The sequence below is a fragment of the Triticum aestivum genome, chromosome 7A (genome assembly GCF_018294505.1).
Source record: "Triticum aestivum cultivar Chinese Spring chromosome 7A, IWGSC CS RefSeq v2.1, whole genome shotgun sequence".
In the NCBI taxonomy this organism is placed as follows: Eukaryota; Viridiplantae; Streptophyta; class Magnoliopsida; order Poales; family Poaceae; genus Triticum; species Triticum aestivum.
This window is the reverse complement of record NC_057812.1, coordinates 50,269,846-50,297,570: the sequence shown is the minus strand read 5'-3', so window position 1 is coordinate 50,297,570 and position 27,725 is coordinate 50,269,846. Positions and strand designations below refer to the sequence as shown.

The following is a 27,725-nucleotide window of genomic DNA, read 5'->3' as shown; positions in this document are numbered from 1 at the left end:
TTTTGGTCATTACTGACAAAAGGGGGAGAAGCATATGAGTTGATAGTCTTCAAGCGGGTCCATATGGGTGGTTGCTTTACTTTTGATACTTTTGCCAAGTGCTTACAACTCTCGTTTTTGATACATTTGGTTCGTTTTTGAGTTGTAACACTTAAACTTGATGGTCGTCTGCTACCTTTTCGACACTATGTGATGCGATGATAAATTCCGCATGTGCGACGATAAATTCCGCACAAAGTCATTTTGCAGACGTCCATTCTTCATTATGCATGTCATTATATTCCATATATCCTTTCATGCATGATGAATTGTCTTCATAAGTAGAAGAGGAGCTCCGCAAGTACAACCTGCAATGTGCATTTGCATTCAAAAGCAAAATACTTATATGCACATCTTCAGGGGGAGCCTTTCTGCTACTTAAGAAGACAATACATAAATCCTTTACAATTTCACATACTTTTATCCTCGTTGAAAACTTCAACCAGTTTGTCATCAATCACCAAAAAGGGGGAGATTGTAATTGCATCTAGTGCCACCCCTAGTTGGTTTTGGAGTATTGACGACAAACCTGGTTGAGGGACTAATGTGTTTGTGAGAATTGCAGGATAACACAGGTAGAAGTCCCTCATTGATTCGGTTTTCCTACTGGAGATGACCCCTAAAAATGTATGAAGACATTGAAGACAAAGGTGGTATGTGAAGACATTCACATTGAAGACTATGACAAGAGAAGACATCACGTGAAGACTATGGAGCGCGAAGACTTAGTTGTTTTGTCGTTTCCTTTTCTTCTTTGTTGAGTCATAGGAACCACCGTACTGTTAAGTGGGGTCCAAGTGAACCAGTCAGAACGACTGAAGTAATGCTTAACCAAAATCCTATGTCTTCGAGCGAAGATAATTAGAGCAAATCTTATCCAGAGCTGGATAAGTCAGCTTTGCTTGTAGCCCAAGTAAAGTTGCCGTGTGTGTTTGAAATCTGACCGTTGGAACATGCGTCAGTTCCTTAGTGACCCAGGGTCATTTTGGACAAATCGGGTCAGGTTGCCTAGTGGCTATAAATAGCCCACCCCTACACCATAAATTGGTTGGCTGCTTAGATTTAGTGCATGGCTTTTGTCGTTTGAGAGCAACCCACCTCGAAGCCTTTGAGAGAGTAACCAGAGCCAAAGAGTGTTAGGCATCACTGAAGTCTTCCTGTCTGTGTGATCTGAAGACTTATTACACTTGAGGACTGTGAATCCTCCGGCCGGTCAGGCGTCACGTTCTGAGCATCCAAGAGTCGTTGTGGATCGCCGGTGAACAAAGTCTATGAAGGTTTGGAAGTCTACCTTAAAGACTTACTAGAGTGATTGGGCGAGGACTGGGTGTCCTTAGCTCAAGGGGAATAAGGTGAAGACATCATCTTCTGAGTTAAATCTCAGCCTCCCTAACCAGACGTACAGTTGTCACAGCAACTGGAACTGGTCCAACAAATCATTGTCTTCAACGAGCAACTGGTTCTATCCTTTCCATCTCTTTATTTACAGTTGGTCCTTGTGAAGTCATTGCCTGGTTGCATTATCTTTATGTCTTCACTGAGTGACTGCTTGTTCTGATTGGCTTCATACTATCTTCCATCCTGATCTATACTGCCTAACTGCTATTAGTCTTTGTGCTTTCACTTCATTGAATACTTGACTATGGTTTGCCTGGTGTAGTCTACCTTCCGCTGCATGGTAACAGGTTTATTTCTATCGTTTGTCTTCGAAACTTCCATGTTTTGAAGACTTTCATAAAAATCGCCTATTCACCCCCCTCTAGTCGATCACTAGCACTTTCAATGGTGATGATGATGATGATGATGATTTATTATATCATTGGGTGAAAGAACCGCGGATTAGTTTCAAGTGGATGGATCCATCCACTTGAAACTAGTCCATGGTTCTTTCACCTAGTGATATAATAACTCATTATGATGTAAAAACAACCTCTAAATTGTCACTATATGAAAACTTGTATAATGGTGTATGAATACGACATAAAATAAAAAATAAATAGAATATGCAATAATAGTAGTAGCGCGGGGCAGAGGTGCGCTGCTAGTACTTACCAGTAGTGCGTTACGAAAAACTCACTACTACTAAGTACTTATAGCAGCAGCGTGTGTTGACCAACATACTGCTAACCTTTAGCTGTAGCGCCTTATTAGTAGCGCAGCACCCCGTGCTACTGCTAGGCTTTTCCCTAGTAGTGACCCCAAGAACATATCAAGCGCGGATTTGGTAAGGCTTGAATTCCAACTTGCCACATTTATTAATGATATGAGACAAGATGCTAGGTCTAGATGTGCACGTAATATTGGTGAGCTCTCTATTATGCTTGTTGAAACAAAAAGGCATGCTCTGTATGATTTGGTCTACTTACTCATCAAATTGGTATTGATCTTACGGGTGGCGACGACAAGTCTTGAAGGAGTACTTTCGGCAATGAAACTAGTGAAATAGTATGCGTGGTGATCTCTTGAACTATTGCTTAGTGACATTTATTGCACGAGATATGTTCTTGAAAGTAAGTGAAGATGGTATAGTTGAAGCTTTCATGGCAATGCGAAAGCATAGAGTTGACTAGTGTTGTAATTTTCTACTTGTTTATCTTCCATGTTAGACAGACAATTTGATTGTAATTTTGCACATTTGGAGTATGTTTCCGAAACTATAATGTTGTGAGACTTGATTGGGCTATTTATGTTATTCTTTTGTAAAATATTGTACGACACTCGGATTAGGAAGGAATTTTTTTTAGAGTGTGCACACCCATCATTTTATTCCTGGCTATGCCACTACCACATGGTGACTATAACAACATTACAGAGTAGCCATTTGATCAATATTTTTATACTACACACGGTCTAGAACATAGCAATAATGTTAAAATGGGACATGATAATTCAATATGCAAGCTCGACCTTACTAATGGAGGGTGATTATATACATGTGAAGTACTATAGTCAAGTGAAACATCTTTATGACAAAAATTGAAGATGAAGGGCCTACTGGTTGGAGATCCTGATGTGAAAGGCGATAAAAGCTATTATATACACTACATCCAACATGAGACCTCAAAATCTTGACCAGGGAATTGCCACCGCCGAAGCCATGCCAACAACAGAATCACACACCGCCCTGCCCTTGCTACCTTCATAGCCAAGAGGAGGCGCTGCCCCCGATGTAGTGTTGCTCGCTACAATGCCACCCACACAACCTCCCCATACTAAGCCCACCTTGGCATCCAAGAATGACACCATGCCGCCGTTAGAACATCAGACTATCGAAAAGCCGGCACCTTGGCACACACCATGCAGGAGCGGTACAATCGTGTCATAGCACCACCTCAGCCAGAACCGGACATCACCAATGCCGAAGGCACACAAAGGGGGTCCCCAACCACAAACATCATATCCCAGCTGGATACAACAGCCAAACCTCAACCAAGGATAGAGACCTACGAAGACGACCAACACTATGTCGCAGGCCAGATTCGATCTATATCCTGACAAGGAAGGGGCGCCCCGGAGGCTGGCTGCCTCCCATTCTGAAGCCCCCCCCCCCCAACAAAACCAGCTATCAGATCCTTACCACCACTTGTTGCATGCCACTAATAGACAACACCATCCCCAAACACGCTTGAGCCCTACGCCGACTAGAGGCGGCCATCCCATGCCAACCACAAACGAATTTGGGCCAAGACCGCACCCAACCAACACCACCGCTACGAGCCCGCCCTGTCACCACACCCAAGGGCACCACCGCGCCCCCCGCGATGTTGGGAAGTGTACACTTTGTCGCCGCCGCAACACACTCGTGGACCGTGCCATCATGCGCGACACTTACACCCGATTGATCTGCCTGCGCCGCCAAGGACCAACACACGAGGGAGAGATGCCCTACCGCCGGTGGCGCCGCACAGGCTTTGCCCCAATCACGCTGTCCGATGATAGCAAGGAAAGGAAGAGGGGGGAGAGGAGATGAAAGACGGTTACAACGTTAGGACTCTCATGGCACGGAAGGGGCACGTCGCCGAAGTGGGAGGGGTGTTTTTGCAAAACATGCACAGGGATCCTCCAAGAATACATCTACTAGTAAGATGATTGAAAATTAATGTGAATTATTTTGTGAAATACCTTAACGGCCCGCACGGATATATCTCCATACAAACACACAGCAGCAGCAGTCTTCCTCTTCATCTCTCTCAAACAGAACGGACCGCAATCTAAGGCCACCCCCGGCGCGGCAGCCATGGACGACAAGACGGAACCCTGCCGGACGACGCGCTAGCCCAAATCCTCCGCCGCCTACCGCCGCGCGACCTCGCCGTGTCCCGCTGCGTGCGCAAGGCGTGGTGCGCCATCGTCGACGGCCGTCGCCTGCTGCTCCGCAAGATGCTCCCGCACGCCGTGCGCGGCCTCTTCTTCAACTACGGTGACCGCGCGCGCCCGCGGCCGCGTTTCTTCGCCAGCCCCTCCTCCACGCGGATCGACAGCGATCTCAGCTTCCTGCCTTCCTACGGCGGCAGCTCTACAGGGCTCGTGGATCACTGCGGCGGCCTCCTACTGCACCGTGACCGGAGGACCCTCTGCGTGATCAACCCCGCCACCAGGCGCTGGGAAGATCTTCCGTGGGAGGACGACGGCTGCGACGCGTACCTTGTGTTTGACCCTGCCGAATCGCTGCACTATCAGGTGTTCTCGGTGCCGCGCGAGCTCGAGAAGGTGGTACTGAACCCACACGATGAGTTAGAAGAGGATTTCATGATTTTCATCCGATGGCCACCATCCATCTGGACGTTAGATGTGTTCTCATCCAGCACAAGGCAGTGGGAGAAGAGATCATTTGTTCGTGAAGCAGAAGCTCCGGAGACAATGACTGATGCGCGACTAGATCTATTAGATCCATTATCCATGTCATGGAGCCGTCAGATGGGTAGCCGCAGTGTGTATTGGCGAGGATGGCTCTACGTGCATTTTAACGGTGTGTTTGTTGTGAGGTACTCTAGTTTTCTAGCACTAGTTCATCTCTGCAAAATCACGTTTAATTTCTAGCACTAATTTTCTATATATATCCTGGAGAATGTTTCTAATGTTATTTTCGAATGAATTGACATTTCTACAGGTTATCTTTATCGAATGGGAAGTACCGAGTAATCAAAACACCCATAAATGACGAGGAGAGCATTCACATGCACTCTTATGTTGGGAAATCGGAAAATGGTGTGTACTTTGCAACAGTTCATGATGGATGTCGACTTCAGGTTTGGACTCTCATGGAATCAAGTGAACGGGTAGATTGGGTGTCGAAGAAACATATCGATCTGCGAAATGCAACTCTACCATTGTGCCAGCCAGATTATATGGAGGGAATTGGAAAAACTTGGATTTTGGACGACAATGATGATGTGAATGGCAACAGTAGAAACATAAGGAGGGAAAATTTGGAGTGGGACTCCAACGATGATAACATTGTGAATATTGAAGATTCTTCTTCTCATTATTCCCACACCTATGTCTCCTTTCTTGGGTTTCATCCCTACAAAGAAGTTGTTTTCTTGGCGTTGGCATCATACAAACGACCAGTTGCAGTGGCTTTTCATTTGAACAGCTCAAAATTTCAGTATCTGGGCACACCACAGCTAGCAGATTACTCACGTGGCGCTCGCATACAAGGATCATTTCCGTACACCCCCTGCGTGACTGGGCATCTTCTATATCACTTCACAGAGTAGTACATTTGGGCTGCAAATAGTCTAAATAATGAAACCATAGTCCTGGGGTCCTTGTTTTTGTTTATGATTATTTCTAGCTCACTGTGTTGGAAGCAGTATCAAATAATCTTTGGTTCTTGTTTTTTCTATGTAGGGAAATATCTATTAATTATTACTTTGTTTTAGAGAAAGATTAAGATTAGGATTCAAACTTGGACCTGGATATTTATACTCTTAGTTCTCGAATAAGCAGAATAATTATGTGTGCTTGGACAAGCTTTTGATCATTTGGTAAGTACTCCCTTACTCCCATAACATAAAATGTTATTGCAACCTATATATGAGTACATTAGTTGTAAAATAACATTTTATATTATAGGACATAGGGAGTAAATATTTTTGTTTTGTTTTTGTAATACTTTGTTTTAGAGAGAGATTATGGAATCAGTATGCCATGTATTCATCTATCACAATTGCTTAGTGCATGAATTTTATTCAGAACTTGTACATTTCTCTTTTATAGTCAGTTTCTACTTTGACGCCATGATTCAACTTTTCTTTTAGAAAGATGGTTGTCGCCTGGCCTTAAAATGAGGCCCTAAAGTTAACGGTAAAGGTTCGATACAAGGCCGCAATGATTCTACCAATAAATAAACCAGGCTCTTTCCATTATATACTTCAAGAGAAGTGCTTTCTGCTTTCCCGGAAGAATTTGCACAAATTATGAAGCACTTGCATTTTCCTAACTCGTAATGGTAGATTGATTGGCACATGATTATGTTAGGAGTTTATATATTTCATTACTGTGAACAACTAAACATAGTGTGTTGATGGATTAATTTGGCTAGTAACATGGTGCATGATGTTTCGAAAACTGTGATTCTGCTTGGTTGTCTTCAATTTTAGTTTTGGTTCGGCAGAATCATAATGTGAGTGACGACTCAGAGGGCAAAATGATCGGGTCAATACTCATGTGTAATGTTTTTGAGGTGAATTGGCAAGAGTGCGACGTTGTTCGAGCAAATGTTTGTGGTGCGACAATTTTGAGCAGGCAAATAGCCCACGCACGACATGGCTGTTAAATGTGGTTAAATTGGTCGTGAACCAAGCCCGCCCGTTTATGTTAGGACATGTGGGTCCAACTTAATTGTTCCTCAAAACAGCTGACCGTGCCCTGCCGCCCGACCGTACCGGGCCCGCCACTCTGCCCCCCTTCTTCTCCGGTGGCGGCGGATCTTGCGATCTCGGTGGTGGCAGCGGAGCCCTCATTCTCAACGGCGGCGGAGCCTTCGTCCTCAGAAAATGGTGAGTGAATTCAAACCCTAGTCGCCCTCCCGTTCCTCTCTCCAGCCCGTAGATCTCAGCTCGTTTCCTCTGTTTTCGCTTGCGGAATCGATAGGTTGTTAGGGGAGCCCGTGGACATACTGAGATGGAGCTGCCAGATTTAACTTCGAATAGGTAATGTGCCTCTCTCCGATCCAATTTTGCATGCAATTAGGGGGTGGCCTCGTCTGTTTTTTCTCACGGGCTCACACTGTCTGCCACTGACAGAGGGAATGCTGCCGCTCGGACCTTCAAATTTACAGTCAATTTCTTTCCATCAAAGGCAAAATTAGTTGATGGTAGCATACATAACATTGAGAGAGACACTATTGTTAAATGGGAGGTTGAGTTTACAGAGATTGATCCACAAGTTCTATAGAACATGGGAGAGACGGCAGTGAAGAAATGGGTGGAAAAAAATTGGCGAGAATATTGTTTGGGGTCCAGAGAAAGAAGTATCACTGTTGCGGTTTGATGATTGGAAAGGAGAGTATGTGAGAATAGAAGATGGTGAACAGATTGTTGAAGAAATCGATCGGCAAAATGGCTGGACAAGCAAGCGGGCTAATTTTTTTGCTGAGCTCGTTGATCTGAACATTTTTTCGAAGGTTGGATATGTGCCATCACAATTGGTTGTGCAGATGGTAGATGATGATTGGGCTACACATAGGCCATTGATTCCCATGTGTACTGGACTTACAGTAATACCCGAAGAGGGACAGGTGACTAGAACTAAAACTGCAGCAACTGTTGATTGGAATGTAGTTGAATTAGATGAGCCTACTGATTTGGTCATTGCACCAATGCCTGACATTGAGATGGCCAAACTTTTTGGCATTCCAGTCGATGACAGAGATAAGCAGGAGAGGGGTGAATCTAGTTTTCCTGCTAATGCTGATGAAGAAGCAGATGGACAGTTGATGGAACAAGTTGCAGATGAGGTAGATGATGCACATGATGATGAGCTGGTTCATGTGTATGACAAAGAAAACCCTGTCATTGAAGTAGGAAAGTTGTTCCCAAGCATGAAGGAGTTTAGGATGTGTTTCAAGACTTATGCAGTGAAACATGAGTTTGATGCCAAGACTGTTTGGACTGATAGAAAGAAGTTTTATGTGAGGTGCAGAGGATTTGATGGTAGTGTGAAGCCTTGCAAGTGGTACATGTCTGCTAGACTGCAACCTGATGGAAGTACTGTCAGGGTTAACCAAATCCCCAATCAACATAATTGTATTACAAGTTCACAGAGAGTATCAACCATGACATCACAACTTTGGGTTGCAGAAAAGATCACCCCAATTTTAGCCAAAACACCAAACACTACTGCCAAGAAACTCAAAGTAGACTTGGAAAAGATGTACCCCATTAAACTGAAATATACCACAGTGTGGAAGGCGAAACAAAGGGCAATGAAAAATTTATATGGTGATTGGGCAAATACATTTAGGATGCTTTACAACTTCAAAGCAGAAGTGAAAAAGAGGTCACCTGGCAGTGTTGTGGAGATAGATACAAAGGTATCAGCCGAATATGAAGTCAAGTTCTCCAAGTTTTTTATGGCTTTGAAGCCTTGCATAGATGGGTTCAAAGCAGGGTGCCGTCCATATTTGAGCATAGACTCGTCATTTTTGATAGGCAAGTGGAATGGTCAGTTGGCAGCATACAATGCTCTAGATGGACATAACTGGATGTTTCCTACTGCTGTTGGCTTGTTTCAGTCAGAAACAAAGGCTTTATGGACATGGTTCATGATCCAGTTGAAAAGATGCCTAGGGCCAGTGTCACCTTTGGCTATACACACAGATGCATGCAAGGGGCTTGAAAATTCAGTGAAAAATGTTTTCCCACATGTTGAGCAGCGGGAGTGCTTCGGTCATTTGTGGATGAATTTGATCAAAAAATTTAGAGGAGAAAAATTTGGACGCATGTGGCCAGCAGCAAGATCTTACACTAGACAGACACATAAATATCATCTTGATAAGATAATGGCAGCATGTGATGAGTTTGGTCCATGGCTAAACACCTGCCATTCTTTGTTATGGTACATGTCAGCATTCAACACTGCCATCAAGTGTGACCACATCAACAATAATTTGGCAGAGAGTTTCAACAACAAGGTGAAGGAGTTAAAAGATTTGCCTGTGCATGACATGGTTGACCAAATCAGGATCATGCTCATGCGGTTGTGGGAATTGAGAAAAAGGATAGGTGATTGTCTGCAAGGTGATAAGCTTCCAGCAGTGGTACAACAGGTGGTCAATAGGAGCAGATGTCTTTCACATTTGTTTGTTGAAAAATCTTCACCTTGGGGTGCTGAAGTTAGAGATAACAAAACTGGAAGGAGACATGTTGTTAACACTGAATTGCATGATTGCACTTGCCTCGAGTGGCAACACACTGGTAAACCATGTGAGCATGTCATTCTCTTCTTAGCATCCCAACCGAAGATAAACATGCACCTATATTTGCATAAATATTATTCGGTAGCAAGATTCAAAGCTGCATATGCTACTCCAATTCCAGCACTTACAGATCAGTCTCAGTGGCCTGAAGTGGACATTGAATTTTCCATGTGTCCTCCCTTGACGAAAAGAAAGGCTGGCAGGCCTAAACAGAGTAGATTCAAGGCATGGTTTGAGAAAGGTGGGAGTAGTAAGAAGGGAAAGAAAGATGGAAAGCCAAAAAGGGCCCAAAAAGGTAACAAAAACAGATGCAAGTTGTGCCAGGAACTTGGGCACAGAGTGGGATCTGTCAAATGCCGTTACACTCCTGATAAGCCAAAGTATGTTCTTGTTTATTTGTCTGTGTTTTGATTTGGTGCTTTTTTCCAATTACTATATCTATAACATTTTCCCAATGACCAGGAGGAAACGAGCAAGTCAGCCCCTTGTTGTTGAACAGTGTTGGCCAACAAAAAAATCAAGAGTCAATGGCGGCAGAAAGAAGAGAAGTGTGCCTGAGCCTGAGCAGACTGAAGAAAATCCTGCTGCAGTAAACATTCAGACTGAAGAAAGTGCTCTCGAGGTTGAAACTGAACCTGAGCGTGTCGAGGTTCAGACTGAAGAAACCCATGCTGAGGTACACATCGAAGAAACTGAAACTGCTGTCAACATTGAGACTGAAGACACTGATCACGAGGGTGTTGGCGAGGTGTTGAAAACACCAGTGAAGAAAACCAAGATGATCAGTGAACTTGTGTGTGTAGTAGAACAAAAAACAAGAAGTGGTAAGGCGAAGAAGGGCACGCGACGTGGTAGGAAGAGGTAGAACAGAGAACAGTTTGAAAATTTGGGGCATGTAATAATTTTTGTAACTTGGTACGTACTGGTAGTCACTATGTATCCCCGTATTTCTATTCGAACTTGTTTGTTGGTACCTTGTCTAAACCAGCCAAATAAAATTCAAATTTAAATTCAAATTTTGGCTCAAATTTGAATTAGGGACGGGTATTAATGTTTTAATGCTATCTAAAGTACCTCAACTGAAATATGTTTTCTTGCTGATCATTCCGAGCCCTTTTGGTAAGTTGAACTCATAGTCATGAAAAGTGTGTCTCAAATGACCTCCAAAGGTAGGGTAAACGGCCTCATATTTAAGCAAGCTTCCCCCCAACCGTGCCGGAAAGGCTCTACTCGGCCGAAGTGTATGTAGAGAGAACCCTTAGGGTTTGGGCGATCTCGAGGTGGAGGGGCGCAAGGGAGTTAACGGAGTTCTTCCTTGCGGCCGGCTTCCGCCACCTCCCCCGCGGCTCTCCTCGGATGTACCATTTTGAGGAGGTCAACCACAACGGCGTTTTGGTTGGGCTCCTCGCCACGTTCACTAACCCTTTCGATGCTTTCCATCTCCTCGGGCGAGCGTATTGGGTTGGTTGTGAGTTCATAGCTTTCACAACCTACAATATCTTCACCGACTTCAACGCCATCTTCCCCAACAACGGTGTTATGCACACGCTTCCGTACCCCATCAACAATGTGGAGGAGTGAAGGGCGGAGCCCGGAGGAGCAAGGTGGCCCCGGAGGAGGAGGAGAAGAAGAACCCAAAGAACCCGCGTTTGGTGCCCCCCTATATATCTAGATCTATCATATTAGTTTTTTAAGTTGTAATCGTTATGCTACTATTATTAAGTTTTATTAGTACTTTAAGTTGTAAGGTTATCATGGAGTTGTAAGGCTATCGTGGAACTATGGGTTGCAATCGTTATGCTACTATATATATTGTGTGTTTCGTGCTATTATTTGTGGATTGCTATGGTTTGTTTTTGCTTATTATTCGTGTATTGCTATGGGTTGCTACGGACCCGGGTTTCTACACCCCAATCACCACACCCAAACCATGGACATGCAACTAGGAGCCCCATGCAAACCCACTATGGACATGGGTGCAACTAGGAAATGCAAACTAATTTACTTCGGGCACTTCATGCAAGCATGCAACTCATTTAGTTCATGGAACCATAGACATGCATAAAAATAATTAACATTTAGTTTTAGTGCATCAAAAAGTGATCCATCACAAAATTTAGTGCAAGAAAAAGGCCAAAATAAAAGGACAAGTAACATTTCATTGGGCCCTATTTTATTTGCCGAAGTTAGAGGTGGGCTGGTGCCCCTACGCGGGTGGGCTGGTCTTGGGCATGGTTATTTTCTCAGGGCCCATTTTCTCACGGCCCAACATCTATTCGGCAGCCCAGTTTTGTTTTTTTACTAGAAACTGAATTTGGGTGTGTATTCTGTTAACTGAAGAACAAAAACAGAGGAAACAGAGCATGAACACTGAATAGGGCCCCTGAGAATATCATTACAATAATTCAAGCAAGTTTTGCTTCACACTAATTCAAATTCATCTAACAAATGGTCCCTGGCTAACTCAAACTACTGGGTACCCCTGAAACTAGTTGACACACTAACTAAAACTCTAACAAATTCTAGCGATTGATGAAATTCAAGTAAAATAAACCCATATCAATGACACAACCATAAAATGCTCCAGCCATCATATTTGCTTGCTGCTTCAAATCGATCAGATGCTTTAGTTGCTTGCCAATTTTCTTCAATTCACACTTCAGTTCTGCACTGTGCATCATCGGATCGGCTCTGTCCGCCAAATTGGGGGCTTGTTCCACGGCAAGCCGCCCCCCAAAATTGAGATCTTGGGTTCCGGTTGATCCCTCCAATTTCAACCTTTCAACATAGTCATCGAGCCACTCAAAATGCCCACATTTCTTCAGAACGTGAAAAACAGGGGGCCGAAGGCGCATGAATCCTAGATCCACCACCCAGATCCACCGCCCTAATTCGAGGAAAAAAAGAAAGAAATCGGGAGAAATTAGACCATAGGATTGGTCAAGAACACAGATCTAACCTGCCCCGGCTGTGGCTTGCTCAAGCATTTCACAAACTCGCGCCCACAGTTGCCATTTTCTTCCCTCACACAAGTCAACGCTTCAGAGGCTCCATGTGCGGGCAATCGGGGCATCTTGTCAACGGCAGTGGACCATACTGCATCCATGATTGGCGGGAGGCCGAAGTCGAGCTAGACATCACTCGCCGGCGGCGCGCTTCGTTGCCGAGGCAGAGGAAGAAGAAGGTGGGAAAGGAAAGGGGCAGGGCAAGCAATGGAGGGCGGGGGGTGGGGTGGGCTGGCTCGGGCTCGTGGCTGGCTCAGCTCGGGGCATGCTGATGAGCACGGGCATGCTTGCGTGGATAAGTTGTGGGTCCCACCCGCATGCGAGTAACTGCTAGGTCCCGCGTGTCATAACTCGAATCGCTAACCCCTCATGTTTTTCATTTCATGGTTAAACAGAGCCATGTCGCATTGGAGCTATTGTTTGCTTCTAAAACGTCGCATCACAGCCATTCATTCCAACAATGTCGCACTCCTTTCAATTCGCATGAAAAACGTCGCACATGAGCTATTGACCTCAAAATGATCATCTCACTGTTGCTGAAACATAGGGCGGGTGCTGGTTTTTTCATAAGAAGTTCCAGACTTCGAGCTGGTGTATTTTTCCTTTATTTCCTGCAATTGCTAAGGAGTCGCTCATGACAGCGTTTGGCACTCCATGTAAAGAAGATTGTGTGATTTTGTCGTAGTTGCGGCCTGTAGGATGTAGCGACTTCTATTTCTGAAACTGCCACAGTCTCAAGCGCCTTATCATCCATAGTTTTAGAAAGTTCTAATTGAGTGCCTCTGCACCCTTCTGCTGCAGAATTCATATGTAATAGCATTTGTGACGAACCCTCTTTGACTTGATCGATACAAGTGTCCCATGCATGGCCCGATGGTCACATAGAATTGTCAGGTGGAGTTGGCACCGCCACCCTGAGATCCTCCTTATCCGTCTTAACAAGGATGACGATGATGAGAATAATACGTAGCCGGCTAATGATCGTGAGAACTAAGAAGGACGGTGATCGCACCGGCAAAAGGCCAAAGAATGAAAAGGTAGCAGGGAAAATTTCTTTTACGCTTGCAGCTGAGTTGGTGTTCTGTATGTCGCCCATGAGCAAGGCGGCATTGTTGTTGTTGCTCACCCCGCTGCCGGCCATCCAGTTCAGCTCTTTGGGGTGCACTGAGCTCCTCACCGCCTTTGGAGTTACATCCATGGTGGATAAGGAGGAGCTCGTCGAGCATGACGCTATGCGGTCTGTGGTGTGATGGCCGACGAAGCCAGGCGGGCACTTTGCAGTATGCATCACCATGTTTTTTAAGTTGAGATCATGCTCTCCTTTGCAAGTTCTGTTTCATCAAGAATCATCATTATTATCGCCATTTGGCGTCATCTTGGTCATCATCCAACGAAAAGGAATCCATCAGCTCGGCATAGAAGTACCCCTTGTGTGAATCCATCACATTTGCTTCAAAGTAATGAAAACATAAACAAAAGTGTTATGACGTCCACCAAACACTTGTCGTCCAAGGCGTCCGCCATGGATGACATCGCCAGGGGCGAATGGTACCTGGGCGACATGCGGATGCTGGGGGGATGCAGTAGCAACATTGACAGTAAGGCAGCTGGGTGGAGCGGCAGAGGTCCTGCAAGGTCTAGGCGGTGTTCAGGGTTGCGGCAGTAGTTGCAGGCTCTGAGAGCGGAGACAGAGCAAAGGAGGAGGGACTGAGTGTGAAAAACCCAGGCTTCGGGCGGTTTTTTGAGTGGGTCCGGACTATAAGAGTGCGACGTGGTGGACATCCGGACTTCCCGAGACCTTTCTGATTTGGGATCCCACTACAGGATTACGACTGTTCAAAGTGGTTCAGTTAGATTTAAAATGCTAAGTTGGAGAAGTAAAAAGTGTTTGAAGCAGCAAATCCAAATATAGGTTTGAGCGTTTGCATTGGAGATGCACTTACAAATATACAATCGAAACACATCTAGTTTGGATTCGTATTCCTAATTGGAGCAGGGGTTCGGTGTGTTGCTTTTAACCGGCTTTGGGGTTTTCCATCTCCGGATGGTACTCATCATCTACCTACACTAGTATAACGCCCGTGCGTTGCCACGGGCTTTAAAAAATTTACTTGGTGCATATATAACATAATACATGTCAGATTTCATGTGTAGAAAATTGAACTTTACTTTACTTGCAATGTATATTTAGATAAAAATGCAATTCAACGACGTAGACTAACTCAGCTGATACACAAAATAAAAGGAAGTTGTTTAAAAATATAGAACAACTTTATCATGCACTCCATTACAAACAATAGATAACACCTGAACGCCTTTTTATGCAGTTTCTATCTAGGATTCTAGATAACACCTGGACGCCTTTTTATGCAGGTGCTATCTATCAAATGATGGGTCGTCTAACGGAGCATTTTCATTGTTATTATCCATTAGTTAAAGACAAAACATGGAGGATTTTGTTCCCTAAAATTAATGTTCCAAGATGCTGCAACCAGAAACTTGATTGCGTTACAGAATTGTGTGGAAAACTATTACATATGAAATTAGGAATTTGGAACCATACATGTTACCATTAGGAAATACTGCAGCAAAAGACATACGCAAAATACTACAGGATCACTAAGAGTACATACGCAGGGGCAGATACTCCCAATCACGGTTATAATAAGTTATAAAAAAGATTGTTTCATATTATTGAAAAAAAGTACATAAAATCAGGCGATCGAGCGGCTAAGAAATCTCACTGAAAAATATAAAAACAAAGTATTTTAACTCTTGAATAGATTTAGTGAATCCAGTGCTTGATTTATTGAAGATGCAAGGACAAATTCAAGTATTACCAAGGTGTTGGGATCTATGCCGAAAGGAATTTCAACTTCTGACAAGCTGTGACAAAAAGAATGATGGGGAATTAGGGGCACATGGCAAAGGCGCTTGGCTAAATTCAAGAAATCAAACAAATATCACAGGGTGGGGAAATTGATCTGATCTTGTCAGGGAAGATATTTACCTAATCAAACTAATATAATCCATTTTCGAAGAGAATTAGTCAAATCCTAGACTACTTTCGTCAACCAAATCAAGAACTGCATGTTTGCAAGAGGACACATACGAAGGGAAGAAGAATATCATACCTTGTAAGGGAAGAGCAATAAATCGACAAGTCGCCGGCGGGCTTGGAGGAGGCCCGGAGCACACTGTCTTCTCCACTCATTCGCGAGGCTGCGCCTCACCCTCCCAGAAACAAAACGACCTACATGCTCCCCTTTAATAGTATAGATTAAACTGTTGATTATTCCAGAAAGTAATAACCATAATTAAAAATACATACAAGGAAAAACAACAAAAATAGTCTTATACTCCCTCGGTTCCTAAATATTTGTCTTTTTAGAGATTTCAAATGGACTACCACATACGGATGTATATACACATATTTTAGAGTGTAGATTCACTTATTTTGCTCCGTATGTAGTCACTTGTTGAAATCTCTAAAAAGACAAATATTTAGGAACAGAGGGAGTATAATGCATTGCATACCTAGTTGATATGGAGGGGTTGGCAAGAACAGTCTGAGAACTGTGATATTTAGTTTTCACTCACATAAAACCTATAGGCTGACAAATAATAAGCTAATACATCATGTCCAAAATAATTGGCAAAGCATGTTAATTTCCAAAGGGAGCATCGTCAATACAATACGAACATTTGCATTTGTGCTCCATATGCATGACTGGCATGCCACGTAACGTCCATCAAACTTTGGTAATTATATTCAACCCTTTTCATATAAAGCACACCGTCATTGTAGGGAATTTATTATTAATGTCAGGTTCCATTGGATGTACTAATCTGACAACACAGTCAAAGAGAAGAAGTTTAGAATGGGTAGCCTCTATTAAGTAACAATATAACTTCCAGCACATAGTAGTGGGCTAGTTGGTGAAATAACCGTACCAAACTGCATGGAGAGTAGCCGTAATTCATAAGTATTATTAGGCGTGGTCAAAACTCAAGGAGGCCCATCTTAGCATTCCTTTAATCATTTTGAAGGTAATTCGCCGGTACTCAATCAAGTCGCCTTAATAGCAGCCATATATAGAAATGTGTTCTTACATATATGAGAAGAATAACTCGTTAGTAGTTGTAGCTCATTCCAAGAGGGAGATTTATTAAAAAAACAGAATAAATGTACTAAGTTTTTGCCCTTCAGATATCTTGGCATACAAATCCAGCATGTGTTATGGAACCTTGTAATGGGAGTGGTTTGCCAAGTCTTGAATTCATGGAAGAATCTTACGAAATAGGCTTTCGCCCCGCTATATAGATATAGCAACAACCCAATACAATCAAGAGTCCAATGCTGGGGCAAACAGCACAAGCACGCCCAAAAGAAGAAAAAGAGAAAGAAGAGAGAAAATAATGTCAACAACGTCGGATCGACGAAAATGATGATGACCCGCAACCGCTGCGCTCACCGGAGATTTACCACCTCGCTCCTAGCACCTTGAACCTCCGCATGCCAAGCAACACCTTCAAAAAGGAACACGACAACAATGACGCTACTGCCCGAACAAGTCCTAGGGTTTCCCCCGGTACGCGGACGGGCATGGGGAAGGGGAATACCCGATGCCCTTCAGGAAGGAACGGTGGCGCCCACGGGCGTCACCGCGTCGGTGCGGACATTTGGGGCCAAACAGGTTGCTTGACGGAAAGATTGAACAACATTATTTAACCTTCTTATTATCATTTCACTTATCTACATGTTCACAGGAAGAAGAAAATTAAGCTTAGCCAGTATAGCAAGTAGCACACTGCCGATATGAAATGTCGCTAAAGAGTAAGTCATGTAGCTTAGCCAGTATAGCAAGTAGCACACTACAGTTTACAAGAATCTTCCTATTTCTCATGGATTAAATAGACCAATTATTTTCAGCAATTCCGCAAACAGACACCTAACATTATGCCCTGCTTGCTAATTCTGAAGGATGCAATGTTAATGCATCAACAGTAAGTAGTATGCAGGCTTCTTGCAAATCTCAAATGAGTGTTTTCAATGTGGAAGATTACATTGATGTAGGCAATTACGGAAGCCAGCAAACATTTAGTTATATTTATGATGCTTGCTAATGTGGCTTCAGAAATAAAAAATCATGACAAGCGTTGCCCACTAGTAGAAAACGGAGCTTTAGCGCCGGTTTGTAAGGGTCTTTAGTGCCGGTTCCATAACCGGCACTAAAGGGTGGGCACTAAAGGCCCCCCCTCCCCCCCCCCCTTTTAGTACCGGTTCGTGCCGAACCGGCGCTAAAGTGCCACCACGTGGCGTGAGCTCGTGCCCTGGTATGGGGGACCTTTAGTACCGGTTGGTAACAAGCGTTACCAACCGGTAGGGTTTTTTTTGAATTTTTTTTTTGAAAATTTTGGAAAAAAAAATTTGAATTTTTTTTCGATTTTTAATTTTTCTGAATTATTTAATGATTTAGTCTCTAATCAGCTCTCTTAACTGCTCAAGTATGGATCACTCATTCCAAATCATCTAACTTCCCGACCGGTCACCCATCCATCTCACTACTCCAGCCCGAGCACGCTTAACTTTAGGTTCTATTCTCCTTCGTTTCCGAGTCTGCACTTGTTGTTTTCCTGACAATAGTAAGATGTCAATCCTATTAACCCTCAGAAGTTTAGCTTGAGCATGAAGTCACACATTTCACCGTTTGAGTTTGAAACTATTATTCTAAAAAAACAGTAATTATTTAGTAACGCTAATATTTCTTAAATAAGTTTGACCATAGTTTGACCACAGTTTGACCATAGTTTGACCAAAATTCAAAAAATTGAAATAATTATTTAGTAACACTAATATTCTTGAATAATTATGTAGTAACATTAATACTTCTTGAATAAGTAGTTTGACCAGATTTAACCAACATTTTTAAAAAAGACTGAAATTTAACCATATCTTTTTTTCCTTTTGGAATTTGAGGATTTTAAAAAATTCCAAACAGGCCGTAGGCCGTCTCCATCGGATGCGGACTTTCGTGCTGAATTTTTTGATATATTATACGTTTTTTCCGACATCGTATGCAAAAGTTATAGCCGTTTTACATTTTCCCTACACTTTTTGCAAAACATGTCCAAATTGTAGTTTTCAAATTTTCCTAACTAGTAGATGTAGTAATATAACTACCTCTCGAAGGATTTTATTTTTTGAAGTTTTTATCATTTTCTTTTGATTTTTTTCAGAACTGAAATGGCGACAGACGAGGGGGGGGGGGGTAGAGTTTGAAAATTGCCCCATAGTGCCGGTTTGTGTCATAAACCGGTACTATAGGTCAGACCCCTTTAGTACCGGTTCATGGCACGAACCGGTACTAAAGGTGATCGTGGAGCCCCGGCCTGACGCCAGCCTGCCACCACCCCTTTAGTACCGGTTCGTGCCACGAACCGGTACTAAAGGTTCAACACGAGCCGACATTAATGCAAATCCGTTCGAACCGGCACTAATGGTACCATTAGTACCGGGCCAAAATCAAACCGGCACTAATGTGCTTCACATTTGACCCTTTTTCTACTATTGGCCTAACCTCTGAATTAGCTCACCAATTGCTTCTTGTAAACTGCATCTGAAGCCTTCACAATGTCTTGGATAAGGATACACAAACCCCACAGTCTTTCCTTGATAAAATGAAATGAAAAGGTAAGAGTTGTGGGTAAGGTCAGTTCAGGGAGGGATGGAACGACGAAACGAATGAAACGATAATTAAATAGAACATGATCAAATGCCCGTCTTTCATTAGACTCACTCTGGTTTCAAGCGGTGCACATCATAGTTACTTCATGGTTCTAATCTAAAATGCAGCCCTAATTCACTGGCAAATGGCAGACCGAATACAAAATTTTACAAATATCATTTTACATACAAAAACTAAAATCACAACAAAGGGTCATTTTTTCGTTAGTTGGAACAGAGGGCCAGTTCAGGGTCAAACATTCCAAATACTACACTAAGAAACCTAGCGTGGCCTTCTAGTTTATAAAAGGATAGGAAATGAATGCTCAAATAGACTTCTACACTGATAATTTAATTTGTGAATGACAAAAAAATTACGGATTGATATTTTAATTTGGAAAGGACAAAAAATGATATACCATTTTTCAGTGTTGAACACAACTGAATGGAAAACAATCCACCAATTCCTTGCCACGGCTAACATACCTATAGTATACTTGCCACGGCACCAAAATCCGGCTCAAGAGACATCTCTCTCCTGCAAAGCTTTCAAGCTATCAAATCCGGTTCAACATCCAGCTCAAGGTAAATTTGTTTCTTACAAAGCTTTGAAGCTCTCAATATCCGGTTTAAAGTTGCGGTTCAAAAAGAATTAATCTCTTGCAAGATTTGAGTTCTCAGAAAAAAAAGATTGCCAAAGAGAACTTGCTGCCATAATGCGTGGTTTAAACATGGGTATCCTGCCTTACAGCTTATCTTATTATGGTCACTTGGGGGCTTCCTGCTCATCGAGCATAGCTGTCGGTACCCTCTTGATCGGTGCAATACTAATATATGGTCACTTGGGGGCTTCCTGTTCAAACATAGGTCGTATTCGAACCAAAGAGAACATAGTTGTCGTAACCCTTTTGATCGGCGCAAAGCCAAACTCACTAGGGGGCTTCTTGATCGTATCTGAATCATAGCTTAACCCCTTTTGGGTCCGACTTGAATCGTATTCGAATCAGGGTCGTTAAAAACCTCTCAAGGTCATTTGGGGGCTTCCTGTTCAAACATAGGTCGTATTCGAACCAAAGAGAACATAGCTGTCGGTACCCTCTTGATCGGCGCAACGCCAAAGCCACTGGGGGCTATATGATCGTATTCGAATCTTAGCTCAACCCCTTTGGAACGGTTTTCTGATCGTATACGAATCAGAAGGCTTAAATTTTTAAAAGTCTTTTTTGTGAACAATTTTGGTTTTTGACTTGAGACTTTTTTGGATTATATCTCAAATGTATATGAGTGGTTTATACTTAACCTGGCTTGACTTTTCGACTATAAGTCGCCAGCTTATGACAATCATCATCTATGTAGAAGCATTGGCTTCTAAGGATTGGGTCATCACCCTTATTGCACAGGTCATGTAAACCGGCAGTACAAAATCAATATCACAGTGGTTATATGTGAGGTATTATGACCCGCCCTGCGGTAAACCGCCAAGAGTTCTTGTGATCTACTTGTGTGCAGGGTAAGACTACATTTGGGTGGTTACCCGCCCTGGTTTTTGACGTTAAGTAGCCAGGGCATATGTTGTTTAAACTCTGCAGGATTTACAGAGCTATGACTTACATAAATGATTAAGTTCAAGCCCATCATCAAAGATTGAAATTGATGTATCAAAAGGGTTATCAATTCTTGATTTTCTCAAAGGCTATAAGCCGTCGGGTTACAAAAATTCCGGCTTACAATGAAGGCGTATTAAATCGCCACCGGCCAAGAGCCGCCGGGTATTTAAAACTCCGGATTTACTTGTCAAACAGATAAGGTATTTGAATCTTTAAATAGCCAAACTTGACTGGATTTTTATTATGATATTGAATGATTAAGGTTTTCAAACCGGGTTATTCAAATCTTCAGTAGCCAACATGGCTGGATTTTTATTATGGTTATCAGTAACTAATATTATTGAGGTTTTCAAAGTCGCTTCAGCGCATTGGCTATTATTTTATCAATGGATATGATTTATTCTACAAGAAAGGAATAGTCCCGAGTCGCTGCAGGCTTACGACCCGACACTTGGGGGCTACATTATTCAAATTGAGATTACATCAAATATGCAAGTCTCATGTCACTGCCAGCATGCACCATGGCACTTGGGGGCTAATGCAAAGACAATTTTACTGGCCTTATTGAAGACCCGACTCATCACATCATAACGAGTCGGCCCTTGGGGGCTACCAATTGCTCCTGTCAACAATTCAAGGTACATAAGTTTTATTTCCTTATATTGAAGGGTCCATTACTCAGTTGGTAAAGCACAAAGCTCTTAACCTTGTGGACGTGGGTTCAAGCCCCATGATGGGGGTTACATCATATGATGTTCTTTTCAAAGAAGTATATATAAAGTCCCAGCTCAGTGTTATCTTACTGAGCCGGCCCTTGGGGGCTATACGTTGTTGTTCAAGTCTATATGATCATATTTATAAAGTCCCTGCTCATTATTGCATAACAACCCGGCACTTGGGGGCTACATATATGGAGTATTCAGTCTTTACTAGTGACTAAGATGAACAACATGGATTTCTTCAAAGTGGCAGTATTTATATTGAAGCAAGTCTTAAGTCATCACTTTGTTTCTGCTCAAGACTTGGGGGCTACAGGTAATATGGATATAAGGGAGAAAAATCTTCAAATTCTCAGTTTTGAGTAAACCAGATTGACCCGGTGTTACCAATAACTATGACCCGGCGTCGGCAACAATTATGACCCAGTGCTATCAATATTGACAAACCGGATATTTTGGCAATGATAAACCGGCAAGTTTTACAAGCCGGCTGAAAGTCAGATGAGTTTTTCAAGACCAATATTTTTTAAGCCGGCACTTTGTGAAGGAAATATGCCCTAGAGGCAATAATAAAGTTATTATTTATTTCCTTATATCATGATAAATGTTTATTATTCATGCTAGAATTGTATTAACTGGAAACATAATACATGTGTGAATACATAGACAAACAGAGTGTCACTAGTATGCCTCTACTTGACTAGCTCGTTAATCAAAGATGGTTATGTTTCCTAACCATGGAGAAAGAGTTGTTATTTGATTAACGGGATCACATCATTAGTTGAATGATCTGATTGACATGACCCATTCCATTAGCTTAGCACCCGATTGTTTAGTATGTTTCTATTGCTTTCTTCATGACTTATACATGTTCCTATGACTATGAGATTATGCAACTCCCGTTTGCCGGAGGAACACTTTGTGTGCTACCAAACGTCACAACATAACTGGGTGATTATAAAGGACCTCTACAGGTGTCTCCAAAGGTACATGTTGGGTTGGCGTATTTCGAGATTAGGATTTATCACTCCGAATGTCGGAGAGGTATCTCTGGGCCCTCTCGGTAATGCACATCACTTAAGCCTTGCAAGCATTGCAACTAATGAGTTAGTTGCGGGATGATGTATTACGGAACGAGTAAAGAGACTTGCCGGTAACGAGATTGAACTAGGTATTGGATACCGACGATCGAATCTCAGGCAAGTAACATACCGATGACAAAGGGAACAACGTATGTTGTTATGCGGTCTGACCGATAAAAGATCTTCGTAGAACATGTAGGAGCCAATATGGGCATCCAGGTCCCGCTATTGGTTATTGACCGGAGACGTGTCTCGGTCATGTCTACATTGTTCTCGAACCGTAGGGTCCGCACGCTTAAGGTTTCGATGACAGTTATATTATGAGTTTATGAGTTTTGATGTACCGAAGGAGTTCGGAGTCCCGGATGAGATCGGGGACATGACGAGGAGTCTCGAAATGGTCGAGACGTAAAGATCGATATATTGGACGACTATATTCGGACATCGGAAAGGTTCCGAGTGATTCGGGTATTTTTCGAAGTACCGGGGAGTTACGAGAATACGGGGGGAGATGTATTGGGCCTTATTGGGCCATACGGGAAAGAGAGAGTGGTTGCCTAGGGCAGGCCTCGCGCCCCCCCAAGGCCTAGTCCGAATTGGACTAGGGGGAGGGGCTGCGCCCCCTCCTTCCTTTCCTTCTTCCTTCCCCTTCCTTGGCTCCTACTCCTACTACATGGAAGGGCTCCTAGTTGGACTAGGAAACGGGGAATCCTACTCCCGGTGGGAGTAGGACTCCCTTAGGGCGCGCCATAGAGAGGGCCGGCCCTCCCCTCCTCCACTCCTTTATATACGGGGGCAGGGGGCACCCCATAGACACACAAGTTGATCTTCGTGATCGTTCCTTAGCCGTGTGCGGTGCCCCCCTCCACCATATTTCACCTCGGTCATATTGTAGCAGTGCTTAGGCGAAGCCCTGCGACGGTTGAACATCAAGATCGTCACCACGCCGTCGTGCTGACGGAACTCCTCCCCGAAGCTTTGCTGGATCGGAGCTGGGGAGCGTCATCGAGCTGAACGTGTGCCAAGAACTCGGAGGTACCGGAGTAACAGTGCTTGGATCAGTTGGACCGGGAAGACGTACGACTACTTCCTCTATGTTGCATCAACACTTCCACTTCGGTCTATGAGGGTACGTAGACAACACTCTCCCATCTCGTTGCTATGCATCACCATGATCTTGCGTGTGTGTAGGAATTTTTTTGAAATTACTACGTTCCCCAACAGTGGTATCCGAGCCTAGGTTTTTATGGTTTGATGTTATATGCACGAGTAGAACACAAGTGAGTTGTGGGTGATATAAGTCATACTGCTTACCAGCATGTCATACTTTGGTTCGGCGGTATTGTTGGATGAAGCGGCCCGGACCGACATTACACGTACGCTTACGCGAGACTGGTTCTACCGCCGTGCTTTGCACACAGGTGGCTGGCGGGTGTCAGTTTCTCCAACTTTAGTTGAACCGAGTGTGGCTACGCCCGGTCCGTGCGAAGGTTAAAACAGCACCAACTTGACAAATTATCGTTGTGGTTTTGATGCGTAGGTAAGATTGGTTCTTGCTTAAGCCCGTAGCAGCCACGTAAAACTTGCAACAACAAAGTAGAGGACGTCTAACTTGTTTTTGCAGGGCATGTTGTGATGTGATATGGTCAAAACGTGATGAGATATAAGTTGTTGTATGAGATGATCATGTTTTGTTGAAGTTATCGGCAACTGGCAAAAGCCTTATGGTTGTCTCTTTATTGCATAAGATGCAAGTGCCAAATAATTGCTTTACTTTATCGCTATGCGATAGCAATAGTTGCAAGAGCAATAGTTGGCGAGACGACCATGTGATGACATATTGATATAGATTAAGATGATGGAGATCATGGTGTCATGCCGGTGACGATGGAAATCATGACGATGCTTTGGAGATGGAGATCAAAGGCACAAGATGATGATGGCCATATCATGTCACATATTTTGATTGCATGTGATGTTTATCTTTTATGCATCTTATCTTCCTTTGATTGACGGTAGCATTATAAGATGATCCCTCACTAAATTTCAAGATAAAAGTGTTCTCCCTGAGTATGCACCGTTGCCAAAGTTCATCGTGCCCAGACACCACGTGATGATCGGGTGTGATAAGCTCTACGTCCATCTACAACAGGTGCAAGCCAGTTTTGCACACGCAGAATACTCAGGTTAAACTTGACGAGCCTAGCATATGCAGATATGGCCTCGGAACACTGAGACCGAAAGGTCGAGCGTGAATCATATAGTAGATATGATCAACATAGTGATGTTCACCATTGAAAGCTACTCCATTTCACGTGATGATCGGTTATGGTTTAGTTGATTTGGATCACGTGATCACTTAGAGGATTAGAGGGATGTCTATCTAAGTGGGAGTTCTTAAGTAATATGATTAATTGAACTTTAATTTATCATGAACTTAGTCCTGGTAGTATTAGCATATCTATGTTGTAGATCAATAGCTCGCGTTGTTGCTTTCATATGTTTATTTTGATATGTTCCTAGAGAAAAATTGTGTTGAAAGATGTTAGTAGCAATGATGCGGATTGGATCCGTGATCTGAGGTTTATCCTCATTGCTGCACAGAAGAATTATGTCCTTGATGCACCGCTAGGTGACAGACCTATTGCAGGAGCAGATGCAGACGTTATGAACGTTTGGCTAGCTCAATATGATGACTACTTGATAGTTTAGTGCACCATGCTTAACGGCTTAGAATCGGGACTTCAAAGACGTTTTGAACGTCATGGACCATATGAGATGTTCCAGGAGTTGAAGTTAATATTTCAAGCAAATACCCGAGTTGAGAAATATGAAGTCTCCAACAAGTTCTATAGCTAAAAGATGGAGGAGAATAGCTCAAGCAGTGAGCATGTGCTCAGATTGTCTGGGTACTACAATCACTTGAATCAAGTGGGAGTTAATCTTCCAGATAAAATAGTGATTGACAGAATTCTCTAGTCACCATCACCAAGTTAGTAGAACTTCGTGATGAACTATAATATGCAAGGGATAACGGAAACAATTCCCAAGCTCTTCGTGATGCTGAAATCGACGAAGGTAGAAATCAAGAAAAACATCAAGTGTTGATGGTTAACAAGACCACTAGTTTCAAGAAAAGGGCAAAGGGAAGAAGGGGAACTTCAAGAAGAACAGCAAGCAAGTTGCTGCTCAAGTGAAGAAGCCCAAGTCTGGTCCTAAGCCTGAGACTAAGTGCTTCTACTGCAAAGGGACTGGTCACTGGAAGCAGAACTGCCCCAAGTATTTGGCGGATAAGAAGGATGGCAAAGTGAACAAAAGTATATTTGATATACATGTTATTGATGTGTACTTTACTAGTGTTTATAGCAACCCCTCAGTATTTGATACTGGATCAGTTGCTAAGAGTAGTAACTCGAAACAGGAGTTGCAGAATAAACAGAGACTAGTTAAGGGTGAAGTGACGATGTGTGTTGGAAGTAGTTCCAAGATTGATATGATCATCATCGCACACTCCCCTATACTTTCGGGATTAGTGTTGAACCTAAATAAGTGTTATTTGGTTTTTGCGTTGAGCATGAATATGATTTGATCATGTTTATTGCAATACGGTTATTCATTAAAGTCAGAGAATAATTGTTGTTCTGTTTACATGAATAAAACCTTCGATGGTCATACACCCAATGAAACAAGTTCGTTGGATCTCGATCGTAGTGATACACATATTCATAATATTGAAACCAAAAGATGCAAAGTTAATAATGATAGTGCAACTTATTTGTGGCACTGCCGTTTAAGTCATATTGGTGTAAAGCGCATGAAGAAACTACATGCTGATGGGCTTTTGGAATCACTTGATTATGAATCACTTGATGCTTGCGAACCATGCCTTATGGGCAAGATGACTAAAACGCCGTTCTCCGGAACAATGAAGCAAGCAACAGATTTGTTGGAAATCATACATACTGATGTATGTGGTCTGATGAATATTAAGGCTTGCAGCAGGTATCATTATTTTCTGACCTTCACAGATGATTTGAGCAGATATGGGGATATCTACTTGATGAAACATAAGTCTGAAACATTTGAACAGTTCAAATAATTTCAGAGTGAAGTGGAAAATCATCGTGACAAGAAAATAAAAGTTTCTACGATATGATCGCAGAGGTAAAATATTTGAGTTACGAGTTTGGCCTTCAATTAAAACAATGTGAAATAGTTTCACTACTCACGCCACCTGGAACACCATAGTGTAATGGTGTGTCCGAACGTCATAACCGTACTTTATTAGATATAGTGCGATCTATGATGTCTCTTACCGATCTACCACTATCGTTTTGGGGTTATGCATTAGAGACAGCTGCATTCACGTTAAATAGGGCACCATCTAAATCCGTTGAGACGACACCGTGTGAACTATGGTTTGGCAAGAAACCTAAGCTGTCGTTTCTTAAAGTTTGGAGTTGCGATGCTTATGTGAAAAAGTTTCATCTCGATAAGCTCAAACTCAAATCGGAGAAATATGTCTTCATAGGATACCCAAAGGAGACAGTTGGGTACACCTTCTATCACAGATCCGAAGGCAAGACATTCGTTGCTAAGAATGGATCCTTTCTAGAGAAGGAGTTTCTCTCGAAAGAAGTGAGTGGGAGGAAAGTAGAAAACTTGATAAGGTAATTGTACCTTCTCCCTTATTGGAAAATAGTTCATCACAGAAATCTGTTCCTGTGACTACTACACCAATTAGTGAGGAAGCTAATGATGATGATCATGTAACTTCAGATCAAGTTACTACCGAATCTCGTAGGTAAACCAGAGTGAGATCCGCACCAGAGTGGTACGGTAATCCTATTCTGGAGGTCATGTTACTTGACCATGACGAACCTACGAACTATGAGGAAGCGATGATGAGCCCAGATTCCGATAAATGGCTTGAGGCCATGAAATCTGAGATAGGATCCATGTATGAGAACAAAGTGTGGACTTTGGTGGACTTGCCCGAGGATCGGCAAGCCATTGATAATAAATGGATCTTCAAGAGGAAGACGGACACGGATAGTAGTGTTACTATCTACAAAGCTAGAATTGTCGCAAAAGGTTTTCGACAAGTTCAAGGTGTTGACTA

General features: G+C 42.9%; 1 protein-coding gene and 1 long non-coding RNA gene across 2 annotated transcripts; one reads left to right on the top strand and one right to left on the bottom strand.

Moving 5' to 3' along the window:
• The first annotated feature begins 4,234 nt into the window (after window positions 1–4,234).
• Window positions 4,235–5,819, top strand: LOC123154706 (uncharacterized). The gene is made up of 2 exons (XM_044573360.1): window positions 4,235–5,024; window positions 5,150–5,819. Exons 1-2 carry the CDS (start codon window positions 4,420–4,422, stop codon window positions 5,757–5,759), a joined length of 1,215 nt encoding a protein of 404 aa, XP_044429295.1. The 5' UTR covers window positions 4,235–4,419; the 3' UTR covers window positions 5,760–5,819.
• Window positions 5,820–16,648: 10,829 nt separating this feature from the next.
• LOC123150534 (uncharacterized) lies at window positions 16,649–19,648 on the bottom strand. Its single transcript, XR_006475160.1, has 3 exons — window positions 19,050–19,648; window positions 17,092–17,224; window positions 16,649–16,998 (listed from the first exon to the last, which is right to left on the bottom strand). It is a non-coding gene; the product is annotated as an uncharacterized lncRNA (long non-coding RNA).
• Window positions 19,649–27,725: the final 8,077 nt, after the last annotated feature.

Bases quoted from the DNA above. Each gene is read 5' to 3' on its own strand.
- LOC123154706 (XM_044573360.1), top strand. From the start codon at position 4,420: ATGCTCCCGCACGCCGTGCGCGGCCTCTTCTTCAACTACGGTGACCGC. The intron at 5,025-5,149 runs GTACTCTAGTTT...ACATTTCTACAG, and splicing joins AACGGTGTGTTTGTTGTGAG to GTTATCTTTATCGAATGGGA.